The sequence below is a fragment of the Neodiprion pinetum genome, chromosome 5 (assembly GCF_021155775.2).
Source record: "Neodiprion pinetum isolate iyNeoPine1 chromosome 5, iyNeoPine1.2, whole genome shotgun sequence".
Lineage (NCBI taxonomy): Eukaryota > Metazoa > Arthropoda > Insecta > Hymenoptera > Diprionidae > Neodiprion > Neodiprion pinetum.
In genome coordinates this window covers 19,427,307-19,450,288 of record NC_060236.1, presented here as the reverse complement: position 1 = coordinate 19,450,288, position 22,982 = coordinate 19,427,307, and the positions used below count along the sequence as shown (strand labels likewise).

Here is a 22,982-nt window from a genome sequence, read left to right as displayed (position 1 = left end):
TAGTATTTTCGACATTTTTCAGCAGGTGCTTTTCTCTTCGTCATTTCTCTCCTGTTGGTCCCACGCTCTTTTCGCTGCGTTTTCCGAGTTCCTGGGGTTCCAATCAGTCAGGAGAGGGTCACTCAAATCGAATCTGAGACAGAAGATTTTTTAGTCAAAAAAAAAGGACGGTTAACCCCTTTGTATTTTTGGAGAAAATTCTCGCGGTTTTGAAAAGTGCTGGAATGAATTCTTTCTGGCACAATTCTGACGTAATTTTGCGAGAGAAATCGATTAGGCGCAGTCCCAATGCGCTGCGAGCAACGGATCAAAAGTTAAGGCCAAAAAACGAAGACTAGTATTTTCGACATTTTTCAGCAGGTGCTTTTCTCTTCGTAATTTCTCTCCTGTTGGTCCCACGCTCTTTTCGCTGCGTTTTCCGAGTTCCTGGGGGTCCAATTGGTCGGGAAAGGGTCACACAAATCAATTCTGAGACGAAAGATTTTTTGGTCAAAAAAAAAGGAAGGTTAACCCTTTTGTATTTTTTGCGAATATCTTCGCGGTTTTGAAAAGTGCTGAAATGAATTCTTTCTGGCACAATTCTGAAGTAATTTTGCGAGAGAAATCGATTAGGCGCAGTCCCAATGCGCTGCGAGCAACGGATCAAAAGTTAGAGCCAAAAAACAAAAACTAGTATTTTCGACATTTTTCAGCAGGTGCTTTTCTCTTCGTCATTTCTCTCCTGTTGGTCCCACGCTCTTTTCGCTGCGTTTTCCGAGTTCCTGGGGTTCCAATCAGTCAGGAGAGGGTCACTCAAATCGAATCTGAGACGGAAGATTTTTTAGTCAAAAAAAAAGGAAGGTTAACCCCTTTGTATTTTTGGAGAAAATTCTCGCGGTTTTGAAAAGTGCTGGAATAAATTCTTTCTGGCACAATTCTGACGTAATTTTGCGAGAGAAATCGATTAGGCGCAGTCCCAATGCGCTGCGAGCAACGGATCAAAAGTTAGAGCCAAAAAACAAAAACTAGTATTTTCGACATTTTTCAGCAGGTGCTTTTCTCTTCGTAATTTCTCTCCTGTTGGTCCCACGCTCTTTTCGCTGCGTTTTCCGAGTTCCTGGGGGTCCAATTGGTCGGGAAAGGGTCACTTAAATCGAATCTGAGACGAAAGATTTTATGGTCAAGAAAAAAGGAAGGTTAACCCCTTTGTATTTTTTGCGAAAATCTTCGCGATTTTGAAAAGTGCTGGAATAAATTCTTTCTGGCATAATTCCGACGTGATTTTGCGAAAGAAATCGATTAGGCGAAGTCCCAATGCGCTGCGAGCAACGGATCAAAAGTTGGAGCCAAAAAACGAAAACTAGTATTTTCGACATTTTTCAGCAGGTGCTTTTCTCTTCGTAATTTCTCTCCTGATGGTCCCACGCTCTTTTCGCTGCGTCTTCCGAGTTCCTGAGGTTCCAATTGGTCGGAAGAGGGTCACACAAATCAATTCGGAGACGACAGATTTTTTGGTCAAGAAAAAAGGAAGGTTAACCCCTCTGTATTTTTTGCGAAAATCTTCGCGATTTTGAAAAGTGCTGGAATAAATTCTTCCTGGCACAATTCTGACGTGATTTTGCGAGAGAAATCGATTAGGCGCAGTCTCAACACGCTGCGAGCAACGGATCAAAAGTTAGAGGCGACAAACCAGAACCTGGGTTTTTCACAATTCTAAGCTGGTGATCTTTTCGTTGTCATTTCTCTGCTGTTGGTCCCACGCTCTTTGCGCAACGTTTTCTGGGTTCCTGAGGGTCCAATTAGTCAGGAAAGGGTCACTCAAATCGAATCTGAGACGAAAGATTTTTTGGTCAAAAAAAAAGGAAGGTTAACTCCTTTGTATTTTTCGCGAAAATCTTCGCGATTTTGAAAAGTGCTGGAATAAATTCTTTCTGGCACAATTCTGACGTGATTTTGCGAGAGAAATCGATTAGGCGCAGTCCCAATGCGCTGCGAGCAACGGATCAAAAGTGAGAGCCAAAAAACGAAAACTAGTATTTTCGACATTTTTCAGCAGGTGCTTTTCTCTTCGTAATTTCTCTCCTGTTGGTCCCACGCTCTTTTCGCTGCGTTTTCCGAGTTCCTGGGGGTCCAATTGGTCGGAAAAGGGTCATACAAATCAATTCTGAGACGAAAGATTTTTTGGTCAAAATAAAAAGGAAGGTTAACCCCTTTGTATTTTTGGAGAAAATTCTCGCGATTTTGAAAAGTGCTGGAATAAATTCTTTCTGACACAATTCTGACGTGATTTTGCGAGAGAAATCGTTTAGGCGCAGTCTCAATACGCTGCGAGCAACGGATCAAAAGTTAGAGGCGAAAAACCGAAACCTGGGTTTTTCACAATTCTAAGCTGGTGATCTTTTCGTCGTCATTTCTCTGCTGTTGGTCCCACGCTCTTTGCGCCACGTTTTCTGGGTTCCTGAGGGTCCAATAAGTCAGGAAAGGGTCACTCAAATCGAATCTGAGACGAGAGATTTTTTGGTCAAAAAGAAAGGAAGGTTAACCCCTTTGTATTTTTTGCGAAAATCTTCGCGATTTTGAAAAGTGCTGGAATAAATTCTTTCTGGCACGATTCTGACGTAATTTTGCGAGAGAAATCGATTAGGCGCAGTCCCAATACGCTGCGAGCAACGGATCAAAAGTTGGAGCCAAAAAACGAAAACTAGTATGTTCGACATTTTTCAGCAGGTGCTTTTCTCTTCGTAATTTCTCTCCTGTTGGTTCCACGCTCTTTTCGCTGCGTTTTCCGAGTTCCTGGGGGTCCAATTGGTCGGGAAAGGGTCACACAAATCAATTCTGAGACGAAAGATTTTTTGGTCGAAAAAAAAGGAAGGTTAACCCCTTTGTATTTTTGGAGAAAATTCTCGCGGTATTGAAAAGTGCTGGAATGAATTCTTTCTGGCACAATTCTGACGTAATTTTGCGAGAGAAATCGATTAGGCGCAGTCCCAATACGCTGCGAGCAACGGATCAAAAGTTAGAGCCAAAAAACGAAAACTAGTATTTTCGACATTTTTCAGCAGGTGCTTTTCTCTTCGTAATTTCTCTTCTGTTGGTCCCACGCTCTTTTCGCTGCGTTTTCCGAGTTCCTGGGGGTCCAATTGGTCGGGAAAGGGTCACACAAATCAATTCTGAGACGAAAGATTTTTTGGTCAAAAAAAAAGGAAGGTTAACCCTTTTGTATTTTTTGCGAATATCTTCGCGGTTTTGAAAAGTGCTGAAATGAATTCTTTCTGGCACAATTCTGACGTAATTTTGCGAGAGAAATCGATTAGGCGCAGTCCCAATGCGCTGCGAGCAACGGATCAAAAGTTAGAGCCAAAAAACAAAAACTAGTATTTTCGACATTTTTCAGCAGGTGCTTTTCTCTTCGTCATTTCTCTCCTGTTGGTCCCACGCTCTTTTCGCTGCGTTTTCCGAGTTCCTGGGGTTCCAATCAGTCAGGAGAGGGTCACACAAATCGAATCTGAGACGGAAGATTTTTTAGTCAAAAAAAAAGGAAGGTTAACCCCTTTGTATTTTTGGAGAAAATTCTCGCGGTTTTGAGAAGTGCTGGAATAAATTCTTTCTGGCACAATTCTGACGTAATTTTGCGAGAGAAATCGATTAGGCGCAGTCCCAATGCGCTGCGAGCAACGGATCAAAAGTTAGAGCCAAAAAACAAAAACTAGTATTTTCGACATTTTTCAGCAGGTGCTTTTCTCTTCGTAATTTCTCTCCTGTTGGTCCCACGCTCTTTTCGCTGCGTTTTCCGAGTTCCTGGGGGTCCAATTGGTCGGGAAAGGGTCACTTAAATCGAATCTGAGACGAAAGATTTTATGGTCAAGAAAAAAGGAAGGTTAACCCCTTTGTATTTTTTGCGAAAATCTTCGCGATTTTGAAAAGTGCTGGAATAAATTCTTTCTGGCATAATTCCGACGTAATTTTGCAAAAGAAATCGATTAGGCGAAGTCCCAATGCGCTGCGAGCAACGGATCAAAAGTTGGAGCCAAAAAACGAAAACTAGTATTTTCGACATTTTTCAGCAGGTGCTTTTCTCTTCGTCATTTCTCTCCTGTTGGTCCCACGCTCTTTTCGCTGCGTTTTCCGAGTTCCTGGGGGTCCAATTGGTCGGAAAAGGGTCATACAAATCAATTCTGAGACGAAAGATTTTTTGGTCAAAATAAAAAGGAAGGTTAACCCCTTTGTATTTTTGGAGAAAATTCTCGCGATTTTGAAAAGTGCTGGAATAAATTCTTTCTGACGCAATTCTGACGTGATTTTGCGAGAGAAATCGTTTAGGCGCAGTCTCAATACGCTGCGAGCAACGGATCAAAAGTTAGAGGCGAAAAACCGAAACCTGGGTTTTTCACAATTCTAAGCTGGTGATCTTTTCGTCGTCATTTCTCTGCTGTTGGTCCCACGCTCTTTGCGCCACGTTTTCTGGGTTCCTGAGGGTCCAATAAGTCAGGAAAGGGTCACTCAAATCGAATCTGAGACGAAAGATTTTTTGGTCAAAAAAAAAGGAAGGTTAACCCCTTTGTATTTTTGGAGAAAATCTTCGCGATTTTGAAAAGTGCTGGAATAAATTCTTTCTGGCACGATTCTGACGTAATTTTGCGAGAGAAATCGATTAGGCGCAGTCCCAATACGCTGCGAGCAACGGATCAAAAGTTGGAGCCAAAAAACGAAAACTAGTATGTTCGACATTTTTCAGCAGGTGCTTTTCTCTTCGTAATTTCTCTCCTGTTGGTTCCACGCTCTTTTCGCTGCGTTTACCGAGTTCCTGGGGGTCCAATTGGTCGGGAAAGGGTCACACAAATCAATTCTGAGACGAAAGATTTTTTGGTCAAAAAAAAAGGAAGGTTAACCCCTTTGTATTTTTGGAGAAAATTCTCGCGGTATTGAAAAGTGCTGGAATGAATTCTTTCTGGCACAATTCTGACGTAATTTTGCGAGAGAAATCGATTAGGCGCAGTCCCAATGCGCTGCGAGCAACGGATCAAAAGTTAAGGCCAAAAGACGAAAACTAGTATTTTCGACATTTTTCAGCAGGTGCTTTTTTCTTCGTAATTTCTCTGCTGTTGGTCCCACGCTCTTTGCGCCACGTTTTCTGGATTCCTGAGGGTCCAATCAATCAGGAAAGGGTCACACAAATCAATTCTGAGACAAAAGATTTTTTGGTCAAAAAAAAAGGAAGGTTAACCCCTTTGTATTTTTGGAGAAAATTCTCGCGGTTTTGAAAAGTGCTGGAATAAATTCTTTCTGGCACAATTCTGACGTAATTTTGCGAGAGAAATCGATTAGGCGCAGTCCCAATACGCTGCGAGCAACGGATCAAAAGTTAGAGCCAAAAAACGAAGACTAGTATTTTCGACATTTTTCAGCAGGTGCTTTTCTCTTCGTCATTTCTCTCCTGTTGGTCCCACGCTCTTTTCGCTGCGTTTTCCGAGTTCCTGGGGTTCCAATCAGTCGGGAGAGGGTCACTCAAATCGAATCTGAGACGGAAGATTTTTTAGTCAAAAAAAAAGGAAGGTTAACCCCTTTGTATTTTTGGAGAAAATTCTCGCGGTTTTGAAAAGTGCTGGAATAAATTCTTTCTGGCACAATTCTGACGTAATTTTGCGAGAGAAATCGATTAGGCGCAGTCCCAATGCGCTGCGAGCAACGGATCAAAAGTTAGAGCCAAAAAACAAAACCTAGTATTTTCGACATTTTTCAGCAGGTGCTTTTCTCTTCGTAATTTCTCTCCTGTTGGTCCCACGCTCTTTTCGCTGCGTTTTCCGAGTTCCTGGGGGTCCAATTGGTCGGGAAAGGGTCACTTAAATCGAATCTGAGACGAAAGATTTTATGGTCAAGAAAAAAGGAAGGTTAACCCCTTTGTATTTTTTGCGAAAATCTTCGCGATTTTGAAAAGTGCTGGAATAAATTCTTTCTGGCATAATTCCGACGTAATTTTGCGAAAGAAATCGATTAGGCGAAGTCCCAATGCGCTGCGAGCAACGGATCAAAAGTTGGAGCCGAAAAACGAAAACTAGTATTTTCGACATTTTTCAGCAGGTGCTTTTCTCTTCGTAATTTCTCTCCTGATGGTCCCACGCTCTTTTCGCTGCGTCTTCCGAGTTCCTGAGGTTCCAATTGGTCGGAAGAGGGTCACACAAATCAATTCGGAGACGACAGATTTTTTGGTCAAGAAAAAAGGAAGGTTAACCCCTCTGTATTTTTTGCGAAAATCTTCGCGATTTTGAAAAGTGCTGGAATAAATTCTTCCTGGCACAATTCTGACGTGATTTTGCGAGAGAAATCGATTAGGCGCAGTCTCAATACGCTGCGAGCAACGGATCAAAAGTTAAAGGCGAAAAACCAGAACCTGGGTTTCTCACAATTCCAAGCTGGTGATCTTTTCGTTGTCATTTCTCTGCTGTTGGTCCCACGCTCTTTGCGCCACGTTTTCTGGGTTCCTGAGGGTCCAATTAGTCAGGAAAGGGTCACTTGAATCGAATCTGAGACGAAAGATTTTTTGGTAAAAAAAAAAGGAAGGTTAACCCCTTTGTATTTTTTGCAAAAATCTTTGCGATTTTGAAAATTGCTGGAATAAATTCTTTCTGGCACAATTCTGACGTGATTTTGCGAGAGAAATCGATTAGGCGCTGTCCCAATGCGCTGCGAGCAACGGATCAAAAGTTAGAGCCAAAAAACGAAAACTAGTATTTTCGACATTTTTCAGCAGGTGCTTTTCTCTTCGTAATTTCTCTGCTGTTGGTCCCACGCTCTTTGCGCTACGTTTTCTGGGTTCCTGAGGGTCCAATCAGTCAGGAAAGGGTCACTCAAATCGAATCTGAGACGGAAGATTTTTTGGTCAAAAAAAAAGGAAGGTTAACCCCTTTGTATTTTTTGCGAAAATCTTCGCGATTTTGAAAAGTGCTGGAATAAATTCTCTCTGGCACAATTCCGACGTAATTTTGCGAGAGAAATCGATTAGGCGCAGTCCCAATGCGCTGCGAGCAACGGATCAAAAGTTAGAGCCAAAAAACGAAAACTAGTATTTTCGACATTTTTCAGCAGGTGCTTTTCTCTTCGTGATTTCTCTTCTGATGGTCCCACGCTCTTTTCGCTGCGTCTTCCGAGTTCCTGAGGGTCCAATCAGTCAGGAAAGGGTCACTCAAATCGAATCTGAGACGGAAGATTTTTTGGTCAAAAAAAAAGGAAGGTTAACCCTTTTGTATTTTTTGCGAATATATTCGCGATTTTGAAAAGCGCTGGAATAAATTCTTTCTGGCACAATTCTGACGTGATTTTGCGAGAGAAATCGATTAGGCGCAGTCTGAATACGCTGCGAGCAACGGATCAAAAGTTAGAGGCGAAAAACCAGAACCTGGGTTTTTCACAATTCTAAGCTGGTGATCTTTTCGTCGTCATTTCTCTGCTGTTGGTCCCACGATCTTTGCGCCACGTTTTCTGGGTTCCTGAGGGTCCAATTAGTCAGAAAAGGGTCACTCAAATCGAATCTGAGACAAAAGATTTTTTGGTAAAAAAAAAAGGAAGGTTAACCCCTTTGTATTTTTTGCGAAAATCTTTGCGATTTTGAAAATTGCTGGAATAAATTCTTTCTGGCACAATTCCGACGTAATTTTGCGAGAGAAATCGATTAGGCGCAGTCTCAATACGCTGCGAGCAACGGATCAAAAGTTAGAGGCGAAAAACCAGAACCTGGGTTTTTCACAATTCTAAGCTGGTGATCTTTTCGTCGTCATTTCTCTGCTGTTGGTCCCACGATCTTTGCGCCACGTTTTCTGGGTTCCTGAGGGTCCAATTAGTCAGAAAAGGGTCACTCAAATCGAATCTGAGACAAAAGATTTTTTGGTAAAAAAAAAAGGAAGGTTAACCCCTTTGTATTTTTTGCGAAAATCTTTGCGATTTTGAAAATTGCTGGAATAAATTCTTTCTGGCACAATTCCGACGTAATTTTGCGAGAGAAATCGATTAGGCGCAGTCCCAATGCGCTGCGAGCAACGGATCAAAAGTTAGAGCCAAAAAACGAAAACTAGTATTTTCGACATTTTTCAGCAGGTGCTTTTCTCTTCGTGATTTCTCTTCTGATGGTCCCACGCTCTTTTCGCTGCGTCTTCCAAGTTCCTGAGGTTCCAATTGGTCGGAAGAGGGTCACACAAATCAATTCGGAGACGAAAGATTTTTTGGTCAAGAAAAAAGGAAGGTTAACCCCTTTGTATTTTTTGCGAAAATCTTCGCGATTTTGAAAAGTGCTGGAATAAATTCTTTCTGGCATAATTCCGACGTAATTTTGCGAAAGAAATCGATAAGGCGAAGTCCCAATGCGCTGCGAGCAACGGATCAAAAGTTGGAGCCAAAAAACGAAAACTAGTATTTTCGACATTTTTCAGCAGGTGCTTTTCTCTTCGTAATTTCTCTCCTGATGGTCCCACGCTCTTTTCGCTGCGTCTTCCGAGTTCCTGAGGTTCCAATTGGTCGGAAGGGGGTCACACAAATCAATTCGGAGACGACAGATTTTTTGGTCAAGAAAAAAGGAAGGTTAACCCCTCTGTATTTTTTGCGAAAATCTTCGCGATTTTGAAAAGTGCTGGAATAAATTCTTCCTGGCACAATTCTGACGTGATTTTGCGAGAGAAATCGATTAGGCGCAGTCTCAATACGCTGCGAGCAACGGATCAAAAGTTAGAGGAAACAAACCAGAACCTGGGTTTTTCACAATTCTAAGCTGGTGATCTTTTCGTTGTCATTTCTCTGCTGTTGGTCCCACGCTCTTTGCGCCACGTTTTCTGGGTTCCTGAGGGTCCAATTAGTCAGGAAAGGGTCACTCAAATCGAATCTGAGACGGAAGATTTTTTGGTCAAAAAAAAAGGAAGGTTAACCCCTTTGTATTTTTCGCGAAAATCTTCGCGATTTTGAAAAGTGCTGGAATAAATTCTTCCTGGCACAATTCTGACGTGATTTTGCGAGAGAAATCGATTAGGCGCAGTCTCAATACGCTGCGAGCAACGGATCAAAAGTTAGAGGCGAAAAACCAGAACCTGGGTTTTTCACAATTCTAAGCTGGTGATCTTTTCGTTGTCATTTCTCTGCTGTTGGTCTCACGCTCTTTGCGCCACGTTTTCTGGGTTCCTGAGGGTCCGATTAGTCAGAAAAGGGTCACTCAAATCGAATCTGAGACGAAAGATTTTTTGGTCAACAAAAAGGAAGGTTAACCCCTTTGTATTTTTTGCGAAAATCTTCGCGATTTTGAAAAGTGCTGGAATAAATTTTTTCTGGCATGATTCTGACGTAATTTTGCGAAGGAAATCGATTAGGCGCAGTTCCAATGCGCTGCGAGCAACGGATCAAAAGTGAGAGCCAAAAAACAGAAACTAGTATTTTCGACATTTTTCAGCAGGTGCTTTTCTCTTCGTAATTTCTCTCCTGTTGGTCCCACGCTCTTTTCGCTGCGTTTTCCGAGTTCCTGGGGGTCCAATTGGTCGGGAAAGGGTCACACAAATCAATTCTGAGACGAAAGATTTTTTGGTCAAAAAAAAAGGAAGGTTAACCCCTTTGTATTTTTGGAGAAAATTCTCGCGGTTTTGAAAAGTGCTGGAATGAATTCTTTCTGGCACAATTCTGACGTAATTTTGCAAGAGAAATCGATTAGGCGCAGTCCCAATGCGCTGCGAGCAACGGATCAAAAGTTAAGGCCAAAAAACGAAGACTAGTATTTTCGACATTTTTCAGCAGGTGCTTTTCTCTTCGTAATTTCTCTCCTGTTGGTCCCACGCTCTTTTCGCTGCGTTTTCCGAGTTCCTGGGGGTCCAATTGGTCGGGAAAGGGTCACACAAATCAATTCTGAGACGAAAGATTTTTTGGTCAAAAAAAAAGGAAGGTTAACCCTTTTGTATTTTTTGCGAATATCTTCGCGGTTTTGAAAAGTGCTGAAATGAATTCTTTCTGGCACAATTCTGAAGTAATTTTGCGAGAGAAATCGATTAGGCGCAGTCCCAATGCGCTGCGAGCAACGGATCAAAAGTTAGAGCCAAAAAACAAAAACTAGTATTTTCGACATTTTTCAGCAGGTGCTTTTCTCTTCGTCATTTCTCTCCTGTTGGTCCCACGCTCTTTTCGCTGCGTTTTCCGAGTTCCTGGGGTTCCAATCAGTCAGGAGAGGGTCACTCAAATCGAATCTGAGACGGAAGATTTTTTAGTCAAAAAAAAAGGAAGGTTAACCCCTTTGTATTTTTGGAGAAAATTCTCGCGGTTTTGAAAAGTGCTGGAATAAATTCTTTCTGGCACAATTCTGACGTAATTTTGCGAGAGAAATCGATTAGGCGCAGTCCCAATGCGCTGCGAGCAACGGATCAAAAGTTAGAGCCAAAAAACAAAACCTAGTATTTTCGACATTTTTCAGCAGGTGCTTTTCTCTTCGTAATTTCTCTCCTGTTGGTCCCACGCTCTTTTCGCTGCGTTTTCCGAGTTCCTGGGGGTCCAATTGGTCGGGAAAGGGTCACACAAATCAATTCTGAGACGAAAGATTTTTTGGTCAAAAAAAAAGGAAGGTTAACCCTTTTGTATTTTTTGCGAATATCTTCGCGGTTTTGAAAAGTGCTGAAATGAATTCTTTCTGGCACAATTCTGAAGTAATTTTGCGAGAGAAATCGATTAGGCGCAGTCCCAATGCGCTGCGAGCAACGGATCAAAAGTTAGAGCCAAAAAACAAAAACTAGTATTTTCGACATTTTTCAGCAGGTGCTTTTCTCTTCGTCATTTCTCTCCTGTTGGTCCCACGCTCTTTTCGCTGCGTTTTCCGAGTTCCTGGGGTTCCAATCAGTCAGGAGAGGGTCACTCAAATCGAATCTGAGACGGAAGATTTTTTAGTCAAAAAAAAAGGAAGGTTAACCCCTTTGTATTTTTGGAGAAAATTCTCGCGGTTTTGAAAAGTGCTGGAATAAATTCTTTCTGGCACAATTCTGACGTAATTTTGCGAGAGAAATCGATTAGGCGCAGTCCCAATGCGCTGCGAGCAACGGATCAAAAGTTAGAGCCAAAAAACAAAACCTAGTATTTTCGACATTTTTCAGCAGGTGCTTTTCTCTTCGTAATTTCTCTCCTGTTGGTCCCACGCTCTTTTCGCTGCGTTTTCCGAGTTCCTGGGGGTCCAATTGGTCGGGAAAGGGTCACTTAAATCGAATCTGAGACGAAAGATTTTATGGTCAAGAAAAAAGGAAGGTTAACCCCTTTGTATTTTTTGCGAAAATCTTCGCGATTTTGAAAAGTGCTGGAATAAATTCTTTCTGGCATAATTCCGACGTAATTTTGCGAAAGAAATCGATAAGGCGAAGTCCCAATGCGCTGCGAGCAACGGATCAAAAGTTGGAGCCAAAAAACGAAAACTAGTATTTTCGACATTTTTCAGCAGGTGCTTTTCTCTTCGTAATTTCTCTCCTGATGGTCCCACGCTCTTTTCGCTGCGTCTTCCGAGTTCCTGAGGTTCCAATTGGTCGGAAGAGGGTCACACAAATCAATTCGGAGACGACAGATTTTTTGGTCAAGAAAAAAGGAAGGTTAACCCCTCTGTATTTTTTGCGAAAATCTTCGCGATTTTGAAAAGTGCTGGAATAAATTCTTCCTGGCACAATTCTGACGTGATTTTGCGAGAGAAATCGATTAGGCGCAGTCTCAATACGCTGCGAGCAACGGATCAAAAGTTAGAGGCGACAAACCAGAACCTGGGTTTTTCACAATTCTAAGCTGGTGATCTTTTCGTTGTCATTTCTCTGCTGTTGGTCCCACGCTCTTCGCGCCACGTTTTCTGGGTTCCTGAGGGTCCAATTAGTCAGGAAAGGGTCACTCAAATCGAATCTGAGACGAAAGATTTTTTGGTCAAAAAAAAAGGAAGGTTAACTCCTTTGTATTTTTCGCGAAAATCTTCGCGATTTTGAAAAGTGCTGGAATAAATTCTTTCTGGCACAATTCTGACGTGATTTTGCGAGAGAAATCGATTAGGCGCAGTCCCAATACGCTGCGAGCAACGGATCAAAAGTTAGAGCCAAAAAACGAAAACTAGTATTCTCGACATTTTTCAGCAGGTGCTTTTCTCCTCGTAATTTCTCTGCTGTTGGTCCCACGCTCTTTGCGCCACGTTTTCTGGGTTCCTGAGGGTCCAATCAGTCAGGAAAGGGTCACTCAAATCGAATCTGAGACGGAAGATTTTTTGGTCAAAAAAAAAGGAAGGTTAACCCCTTTGTATTTTTTGCGAAAATCTTCGCGATTTTGGAAAGTGCTGGAATAAATTCTTCCTGGCACAATTCTGACGTGATTTTGCGAGAGAAATCGATTAGGCGCAGTCTCAATACGCTGCGAGCAACGGATCAAAAGTTAGAGGCGAAAAACCAGAACCTGGGTTTTTCACAATTCTAAGCTGGTGATCTTTTCGTCGTCATTTCTCTGCTGTTGGTCCCACGATCTTTGCGCCACGTTTCCTGGGTTCCTGAGGGTCCAATTAGTCAGGAAAGGGTCACTTAAATCGAATCTGAGACGAAAGATTTTTTGGTCAAAAAAAAAGGAAGGTTAACCCCTTTGTATTTTTTGCGAAAATCTTCGCGATTTTGAAAAGTGCTGGAATAAATTCTCTCTGGCACAATTCCGACGTAATTTTGCGAGAGAAATCGATTAGGCGCAGTCCCAATGCGCTGCGAGCAACGGATCAAAAGTTAGAGCCAAAAAACGAAAACTAGTATTTTCGACATTTTTCAGCAGGTGCTTTTCTCTTCGTGATTTCTCTTCTGATGGTCCCACGCTCTTTTCGCTGCGTCTTCCGAGTTCCTGAGGTTCCAATTGGTCGGAAGAGGGTCACACAAATCAATTCGGAGACGAAAGATTTTTTGGTCAAGAAAAAAGGAAGGTTAACCCCTTTGTATTTTTTGCGAAAATCTTCGCGATTTTGAAAAGTGCTGGAATAAATTCTTTCTGACACAATTCTGACGTGATTTTGCGAGGGAAATCGATTAGGTGCAGTCCCAATACGCTGCGAGCAACGGATCAAAAGTTGGAGCCAAAAAACGAAAACTAGTATTTTCGACATTTTTCAGCAGGTGCTTTTCTCTTCGTAATTTCTCTGCTGTTGGTCCCACGCTCTTTGCGCCACGTTCTCTGGGTTCCTGAGGGTCCAATCAGTCAGGAAAGGGTCACTCAAATCGAATCTGAGACGGAAGATTTTTTGGTCAAAAAAAAAGGAAGGTTAACCCTTTTGTATTTTTTGCGAATTTATTCGCGATTTAGAAAAGCGCTGGAATAAATTCTTTCTGGCACAATTCTGACGTGATTTTGCGAGAGAAATCGATTAGGCGCAGTCTGAATACGCTGCGAGCAACGGATCAAAAGTTAGAGGCGAAAAACCAGAACCTGGGTTTTCCACAATTCTAAGCTGGTGATCTTTTCGTCGTCATTTCTCTGCTGTTGGTCCCACGATCTTTGCGCCACGTTTTCTGGGTTCCTGAGGGTCCAATTAGTCAGAAAAGGGTCACTCAAATCAAATCTGAGACAAAAGATTTTTTGGTAAAAAAAAAAGGAAGGTTAACCCCTTTGTATTTTTTGCGAAAATCTTTGCGATTTTGAAAATTGCTGGAATAAATTCTTTCTGGCACAATTCCGACGTAATTTTGCGAGAGAAATCGATTAGGCGCAGTCTCAATACGCTGCGAGCAACGGATCAAAAGTTAGAGGCGAAAAACCAGAACCTGGGTTTTTCACAATTCTAAGCTGGTGATCTTTTCGTCGTCATTTCTCTGCTGTTGGTCCCACGATCTTTGCGCCACGTTTCCTGGGTTCCTGAGGGTCCAATTAGTCAGGAAAGGGTCACTTAAATCGAATCTGAGACGAAAGATTTTTTGGTCAAAAAAAAAGGAAGGTTAACCCCTTTGTATTTTTTGCGAAAATCTTCGCGATTTTGAAAAGTGCTGGAATAAATTCTCTCTGGCACAATTCCGACGTAATTTTGCGAGAGAAATCGATTAGGCGCAGTCCCAATGCGCTGCGAGCAACGGATCAAAAGTTAGAGCCAAAAAACGAAAACTAGTATTTTCGACATTTTTCAGCAGGTGCTTTTCTCTTCGTGATTTCTCTTCTGATGGTCCCACGCTCTTTTCGCTGCGTCTTCCGAGTTCCTGAGGTTCCAATTGGTCGGAAGAGGGTCACACAAATCAATTCGGAGACGAAAGATTTTTTGGTCAAGAAAAAAGGAAGGTTAACCCCCTTTGTATTTTTTGCGAAAATCTTCGCGATTTTGAAAAGTGCTGGAATAAATTCTTTCTGACACAATTCTGACGTGATTTTGCGAGGGAAATCGATTAGGTGCAGTCCCAATACGCTGCGAGCAACGGATCAAAAGTTGGAGCCAAAAAACGAAAACTAGTATTTTCGACATTTTTCAGCAGGTGCTTTTCTCTTCGTAATTTCTCTGCTGTTGGTCCCACGCTCTTTGCGCCACGTTTTCTGGGTTCCTGAGGGTCCAATCAGTCAGGAAAGGGTCACTCAAATCGAATCTGAGACGGAAGATTTTTTGGTCAAAAAAAAAGGAAGGTTAACCCTTTTGTATTTTTTGCGAATATATTCGCGATTTTGAAAAGCGCTGGAATAAATTCTTTTTGGCACAATTCTGACGTGATTTTGCGAGAGAAATCGATTAGGCGCAGTCTGAATACGCTGCGAGCAACGGATCAAAAGTTAGAGGCGAAAAACCAGAACCTGGGTTTTTCACAATTCTAAGCTGGTGATCTTTTCGTCGTCATTTCTCTGCTGTTGGTCCCACGATCTTTGCGCCACGTTTCCTGGGTTCCTGAGGGTCCAATTAGTCAGGAAAGGGTCACTTAAATCGAATCTGAGACGAAAGATTTTTTGGTCAAAAAAAAAGGAAGGTTAACCCCTTTGTATTTTTTGCGAAAATCTTCGCGATTTTGAAAAGTGCTGGAATAAATTCTCTCTGGCACAATTCCGACGTAATTTTGCGAGAGAAATCGATTAGGCGCAGTCCCAATGCGCTGCGAGCAACGGATCAAAAGTTAGAGCCAAAAAACGAAAACTAGTATTTTCGACATTTTTCAGCAGGTGCTTTTCTCTTCGTGATTTCTCTTCTGATGGTCCCACGCTCTTTTCGCTGCGTCTTCCGAGTTCCTGAGGTTCCAATTGGTCGGAAGAGGGTCACACAAATCAATTCGGAGACGAAAGATTTTTTGGTCAAGAAAAAAGGAAGGTTAACCCCCTTTGTATTTTTTGCGAAAATCTTCGCGATTTTGAAAAGTGCTGGAATAAATTCTTTCTGACACAATTCTGACGTGATTTTGCGAGGGAAATCGATTAGGTGCAGTCCCAATACGCTGCGAGCAACGGATCAAAAGTTGGAGCCAAAAAACGAAAACTAGTATTTTCGACATTTTTCAGCAGGTGCTTTTCTCTTCGTAATTTCTCTACTGTTGGTCCCACGCTCTTTGCGCCACGTTTTCTGGGTTCCTGAGGGTCCAATCAGTCAGGAAAGGGTCACTCAAATCGAATCTGAGACGGAAGATTTTTTGGTCAAAAAAAAAGGAAGGTTAACCCCTTTGTATTTTTTGCGAAAATCTTCGCGATTTTGAAAAGTGCTGGAATAAATTCTTTCTGACACAATTCTGACGTGATTTTGCGAGGGAAATCGATTAGGTGCAGTCCCAATACGCTGCGAGCAACGGATCAAAAGTTGGAGCCAAAAAACGAAAACTAGTATTTTCGACATTTTTCAGCAGGTGCTTTTCTCTTCGTGATTTCTCTTCTGATGGTCCCACGCTCTTTTCGCTGCGTCTTCCGAGTTCCTGAGGTTCCAATTGGTCGGAAGAGGGTCACACAAATCAATTCGGAGACGAAAGATTTTTTGGTCAAGAAAAAAGGAAGGTTAACCCCTTTGTATTTTTTGCGAAAATCTTCGCGATTTTGAAAAGTGCTGGAATAAATTCTTTCTGGCATAATTCCGACGTAATTTTGCGAAAGAAATCGATTAGGCGAAGTCCCAATGCGCTGCGAGCAACGGATCAAAAGTTGGAGCCAAAAAACGAAAACTAGTATTTTCGACATTTTTCAGCAGGTGCTTTTCTCTTCGTAATTTCTCTCCTGATGGTCCCACGCTCTTTTCGCTGCGTCTTCCGAGTTCCTGAGGTTCCAATTGGTCGGAAGAGGGTCACACAAATCAATTCGGAGACGACAGATTTTTTGGTCAAGAAAAAAGGAAGGTTAACCCCTCTGTATTTTTTGCGAAAATCTTCGCGATTTTGAAAAGTGCTGGAATAAATTCTTCCTGGCACAATTCTGACGTGATTTTGCGAGAGAAATCGATTAGGCGCAGTCTCAATACGCTGCGAGCAACGGATCAAAAGTTAGAGGCGAAAAACCAGAACCTGGGTTTTCCACAATTCTAAGCTGGTGATCTTTTCGTTGTCATTTCTCTGCTGTTGGTCCCACGCTCTTTGCGCCACGTTTTCTGGGTTCCTGAGGGTCCAATAAGTCAGGAAAGGGTCACTCAAATCGAATCTGAGACGAAAGATTTTTTGGTCAAAAAAAAAGGAAGGTTAACCCCTTTGTATTTTTTGCGAAAATCTTCGCGATTTTGAAAAGTGCTGGAATAAATTTTTTTTGGCATAATTCTGACGTAATTTTGCGAGAGAAATCGATTAGGCGCAGTTCCAATGCGCTGCGAGCAACGGATCAAAAGTTAGAGCCAAAAAACGAAAACTAGTATTTTCTACATTTTTTAGCAGGTGCTTTTCTCTTCGTAATTTCTCTTCTGTTGGTCCCACGCTCTTTTCGCTGCGTTTTCCGAGTTCCTGGGGGTCCAATTGGTCGTGAAAGGGTCACACGAATCAATTCTGAGACGGAAGATTTTTTGGTCAAAAAAAAAGGAAGGTTAACCCCTTCGTATTTTTGGCGAAAATTTTCGCGATTTTGAAAAGTGCTGGAAATAATTCTCTCTGGTACAATTCTGACGTAATTTAGCGAGGGAAATCGATTAGGCGCAGTCCCAATACGCTGCGAGCAACGGATCAAAAGTTAGAGCCAAAAAACGAAAGTTTTCCTCCGTGACTCTCCTGCTGTCGGTCCCACGCTATTTCCCATGCATTTCTCGAGTTACTGGGAGTCTCATCATCTAGAAAATGGTCGCACGAATCGATTCCGAGACGAAAGAATTTTAGGTCAAAAAATATGCAAGGTTTTTCCCTTTGGATTTTTGATGAAGATTCATACACGTCAAGAGGACAATATATATAATCAAAAGTTCAGTTGATAATTCAATGTATCTGACTAATGTTAGCAAAGTATCGCGATTGTTTAACAACATCGCTATACGTCGAACCGACGACATTGTTTCAGAACACAACGTTTTTCCCTTTATCTTTCATTTCGAGAAAGCCTCATCGCATATAATTTCAAGAACTGTACAGATGAATTTCGTATAAATTCCTCACTCTGAATCGTACTACACCGTAAAGGTATCCTCAAGAGTATTTGGTTCACATTCGCACATCCGAATCAAATCATTTCACATCTTTGCTTTTTGAGTATATTTCCCAACGTTTTAGAAATCGAATTGACCTTACCACTTTCTGCAAAGCCCCCGTACCGGATATGTGAGCTTTTTGTGGTTTCATTCGTTTCGAAAAACTGACGAAACGACTAGACCGATCTTTACTTAAGAATACCGTGCAGTGAATTCGTTATACGCGTGTAGTGAACATACTGTGCGAGCCCGTCAATACCGACGTTTGAAAAAGTAAAAGTGAATTATACGGAAACGGACTACAAATTAGACGGAGTATTCACACCTACATGGTAAACACACCACAGCATTATGTATGTCAATGTAATTCTGTCATACTTCCTAAGTTATTACAAATAGTTACATACAATTACATACGAACTGGTAAATTTATTATGAAACTTCGCGACAATTTGGCACCGCGTGCTTCACAAAGCCCAGCTCATTTGTTATTCTAATGGAAATAATATTCTTGATTTAGCACAGATGTATTCCGTTATACTTTATTTCATGAATATTCATAATTAGCCCCTTTTTACCCGGTCTGTCAATTGTCATTGTTATTATCACCACTGTATTAAAAATTTGAACGTAAATCTTTTTTAATAGCTCGTCCAACTTTCATTCACTTTGTTTCAAATACCTTCTCAAAAATTCTTTGCATTCTATTCTAAGACGGAAAGTTCCACTACTATTCTAAGACGTGGAAAAAAATTTTCGGAGAATCCGTCCACAAATCCAGCGGGATTCTGTGGTTGGAGATCTTTGAATTCTTCACTGTTCATTGTAGCGAATCCTAATCGCATATGTACTAACAATTCCCAACTCGTAGAAAGATGCAGAAGGCACAGGTAAGTAAGTTATAATAGTAGTTATCTAAGAAATGAATAAAATTACAACGAAATGTTTATTTCACTCATACAAAATGCATTTATCAACAGGTGACGGTATTACGGTATAATAATTATGCAGGGTGACCCAGAACCATTACCTCATAGGCTAATTATTTGTTCCTCATGAGAATCGGCGATTAAAAAACAAAAATTTTTTTAAGGTAGGAAATTCGTCGTTCACGAGTCATAAATTTTCACAAGAAATACATGGGTAGCCTATGAGGCGATAGTCCTGGGTCACCCTGGTCATCATTCGAACAACAGCAGATCTTAAACGTAGTTAAAATATATCCAATATGGCAATGGGTTGTACTTCTATAATATACATATGTCGAAACAAGGAGACATTTTATAATACGAATAACACGGATTTATTTACTCGTTGGTTACGCACATCGACGGATGTATCTTTTTTCTCTTTTCGTTGTTAACAGCTGTTTCGTTTACATTCACCATTGACTGAAAAAGAGAATACGTATTAACTATGAATGATGAATGAAATAAAAAACAAGCAGAATCAATGAAAAAAAAAAAAAAAACACGAAATTTCATCTCCCAATTTAAAAAATACGTTCGGTGCAATCCATTTTTCGTGTTTTGTGCAACTATACTGTTCCTGAAGACTCTTTATCATTTTTTCAGGTTCCGAATGGATGCGACACAAATATTTCAAAATAAACAAAAATAAATATCAAAAAACTTTTTCATTTTGTTATCTCGTAAATATGAAAAAGTGATTTAAATCGTGTAGTGAAATATTCGTTTGAAAATTTCAAAGAAAGACAAAAAACGATTTAGTATTTATTATTATCGTGTCCTTTTTTTAGCCGCTGAGAATTTTGTTTTTGCTCCTCGACAGAAAATACCGTATAATCATAGTTTGTTTGTTTAATCATAGCTTTGATGTTGACTTAATTACCCGTAAGTTGGGGCTGGCTCGGACCATTGTGACTCGTACTCTACGTGCACAGGCTTTTCGACGATTCTTTCAACGTAAACTGGCTTCTCAACGTAAACTGGCTTCTCTACGTACTCGACGTATTTCGTTGGGGGAGCCGGGGGTGAAACGTAAACGTGATGAACTTCGGGAGCGCTGCTGGACCCGAACTTGTATCTGAAAAACGAGAATTTCAAAATGACAAGAATTCATCGTTGACTCTTTTTTCATTTATTTATTTATTTAATTTTCTCCGTTTTTGTATTTACACGCCGTTCAAGCTCTGATGTCAAACATTTTATGTATTTCGAGTTTATGTGGAATATTTTATATGTTATACATAATTCGTAGAATATTTTCCAACCGAATGTAATATATACGAAAGAATGACAATAAAAAAGGAAGAAGATGAAAAAAAAGAAAAAAACTGCAACGAAGCAAACTAAATTTCAGTTTTTTTCACGTTTCCCTTTGACTAATATTTATCCTATTCGCTGAAATTTAACTTCTTCGATCGCTTGTTACAACTGACAATACTGACTTACGATCTTTACTTTCGATCGGTCACAAACTCATTTCAATAAAAACTTAACGGATATTCATACATTTGAAAGTGAGTCAATGTCTTAGTTACGGCTAAAAATTGGTCGAAGCAGTGGAATTATGGGTAAAGTGGGAACAGGTGAACGAAGAGTATCAAATATGATCGTCAACTTGTAACGAATTCCAAAAATGATTGACAAACGATGAAAAATAGCCAAAAGGTGGTCAGTAAATTGTGGGTATCATAAAAAACCTGGAACGGTCGAAAGTCTGTTATGATAAAAGAAACTGTGATCGCAGGATAAAGAAAAAGTTAGAAAATAGATATTAGTCGACTTCTAAATGGTTAAGGAAATGCCGATAAGTCTAAGTATTGTAAAACAAAAAAGAATTGAAGTGACTAAAAATGGATACAATTATGTAACAAAATAGTGATGAAAAAAATAATTCTCAATATTTTTGACGATGTAAATTGATTTATTTTGATTACGTAGGTTACGAAAACTTTTAGTGGTAAAATTGAGGCAATATTCTTACCCCTTAAGGGCTCCAATACCAAATCCTAGGAGGCCAGCACCAAGGATCTTCTTCTTCAAAAAGAGGGTACGTTTCTGTCTAACGAGTCCTTGTCCTTCGCCTACGTCAGGGTTCCCCGCTTCCAGAGGTAAGGTTTGCAGTTTCGAATATTGTTGAACATCCTCAGCGATTGCCACGATGGCAATGCAAGAGATACCCACGAAAAGGATGAATGTGCTTGAGAAATGCATCTGTGGATGATGAAATACGTATATTGAATAGATAATTTGCGGTCTAAATATTTTTCCTCGATTTTCAATCGTTTGTATGCCTGAAATGCATGTTTCGTGTATTGAAAAGTAAGTAATTGGCAATTATCAGTTTTGAAATCCTTATGAATATTGTGCATCGAAAATCTGAACACAAATCTAACAGTAAAGAAAATAAATAATATGATTCTCTGTACGTCGTAAAATCTGTAAATTTCTTTAATTGGATATTCATTCGATTATCTACCCATATTTGTATCAATAAAATGTACAACGTTCAGAAATCTGACAAATGAATACAAAAAAAAAAAAAAAACATACATGTAATCAATCAATTACATCCATCTGTAAAATAATTTATAAAAAGTATTTGTTATTGGAGAATTAAAATAGAAGATTCCGTGAAATTTCATTGTAAGTGAGTATAAATTTGAATCAAATGAAATTCTTCCCGGAATCAATTATTTGTAAGAAAATCTACAAGTCATTATAAAAAATAAACGCTTACAAAAGAGAAAAAAACAACTGAGAATTCACACCGGAACTTGGTAAATTCTATTCACCGAAATTAAGAATGTATATTGTTTTAATGAACAAGAGACAGTTCGTGTTCGATAGTGCAGTCATTAAGAATTGCCCCAGGGATTCCTAAATGATAAATGAGTATAATTGTAATTATACTCAAATGCAATTGGTTTCAAAAGTGTAATTTTTCTATTTCTACTTACGTTAATCTCCTCATAACGTGGAGGAAATTTACAGACGGATGTAAAAGTTTCAAGTGCATATCCATCACTATATATATTTAGAATTACAGTAACTTGTTCAATCGATGTAAACACTAGGACCGTATTTAAATTTTTCTAATGCGTTTCTTAAATCAGATTATTAATTACCGCTTCAAAACTATACTGAATGTATAAAAAAACACGTACGTTTTCTTGTACAAATTTTACGCAAAGTGAAGTCTTACATTCCGTTTCAAAGAACGTATTAGTATTATAAAACACATATTTGCGTAGAATTTATTAGTCCTGTCATGATCGCTAATTGAATATTCGTGTAAGCTACATGATCTATTATCATTTACGACAAACAGCTCAACTCCTATTGACACTATCGACGTGCAAAAACTACGTTAGAATTCATAGATTTAGACATCCTCTAATTATGAAAATTCTCTCAGTATATCCTATCCAGAACGATGAAGTTCAACGAATGGGATAAACACAGTTATTCAATAACGCTGATGACAGTGATTTTGATCACATTTTCAAATTGCCAAAATAAGCGTTTGGAAAAATATGTAATATATGGATCAGAAGGAATTTCAAAACGATATCTTCTTAGGAAAAGTCTCATCAGAGAGTGTAAAAATTAACCTAACGTTTTGAAATATTTTCAAACTCCAACCACATGATGATTTATAAATGACTAGATCCCGACAAAAAAAATCCACCAACTTCGAACGCTGCACGAAATTAAGTAGTCCGATTACTTAATTTTTCATTTTTTCTCTCCTCGTATAGAATCCAATTTTTCATCTCAACGTACTTCGTTCACGAGACATGTATGATTATAAAAAGAGGTACATGTATCATCTTGCAGTGATTGAATTTTGGCATGAGATTATCGGAAAAACATTTATTCACTTTATTTTGCCATTCTTTGTCATGCGATAGTTGATTTATTATATTTCGAGACGATTTTGAGGTGACTATAAAGATCACAAAAATCACGAGAAAATTTTTTGTACCATAATATGATCGCTGATGAATGATAAGATGAAAAAATGTTAACTTTCTTTGTTATTTTTGTACAGTTTTCTAACAATTTTTTTTTATGCTCAAGTATCGAAATGAAATAATGAAATGAATAAAAGTAAAATCTCTTCACCCTCACCTTGAATTTCCAAAACTTGGTGCACGTTCTTTACGGTGTGACAAGTCCCGTTCACACTTGGTGTATTAAATTTTTCTGTGGTAGTCGAACGAATGTAGAGTGAATTTATACCCCATCAAAATCCCTACCACCTGTTTTACTGCACCTTGTGATATGAATCGATGAAGACATCGCGTATAACCCTTTCTCTCTCTTTCTCTCCTTCTCCCTTTCCCTCACTTTCTGGCCATCGTGTTACAATTAGGCTCGACTGATCGCGTGTGTGAACGTTGATAAATTGTAAATTTGTTTCGGTACGTGCAGACATCGATGACGATTGTCACCGAATCCCGTCGAGGTGCCATTTCACTGACTCTATACGTGCATCA

At 40.0% G+C, this 22,982-nt stretch overlaps 1 protein-coding gene across 1 annotated transcript; it reads right to left on the bottom strand.

Annotated features, from left to right (window-relative positions):
- Positions 1 to 18,442: 18,442 nt before the first annotated feature.
- LOC124218669 (uncharacterized) lies at positions 18,443 to 22,757 on the bottom strand. The gene is made up of 4 exons (XM_046625313.2): positions 22,615 to 22,757; positions 20,465 to 20,694; positions 19,367 to 19,561; positions 18,443 to 18,906 (listed from the first exon to the last, which is right to left on the bottom strand). Exons 2-4 carry the CDS (start codon positions 20,692 to 20,694, stop codon positions 18,897 to 18,899), a joined length of 435 nt encoding a protein of 144 aa, XP_046481269.1. The 5' UTR covers positions 22,615 to 22,757; the 3' UTR covers positions 18,443 to 18,896.
- Positions 22,758 to 22,982: the final 225 nt, after the last annotated feature.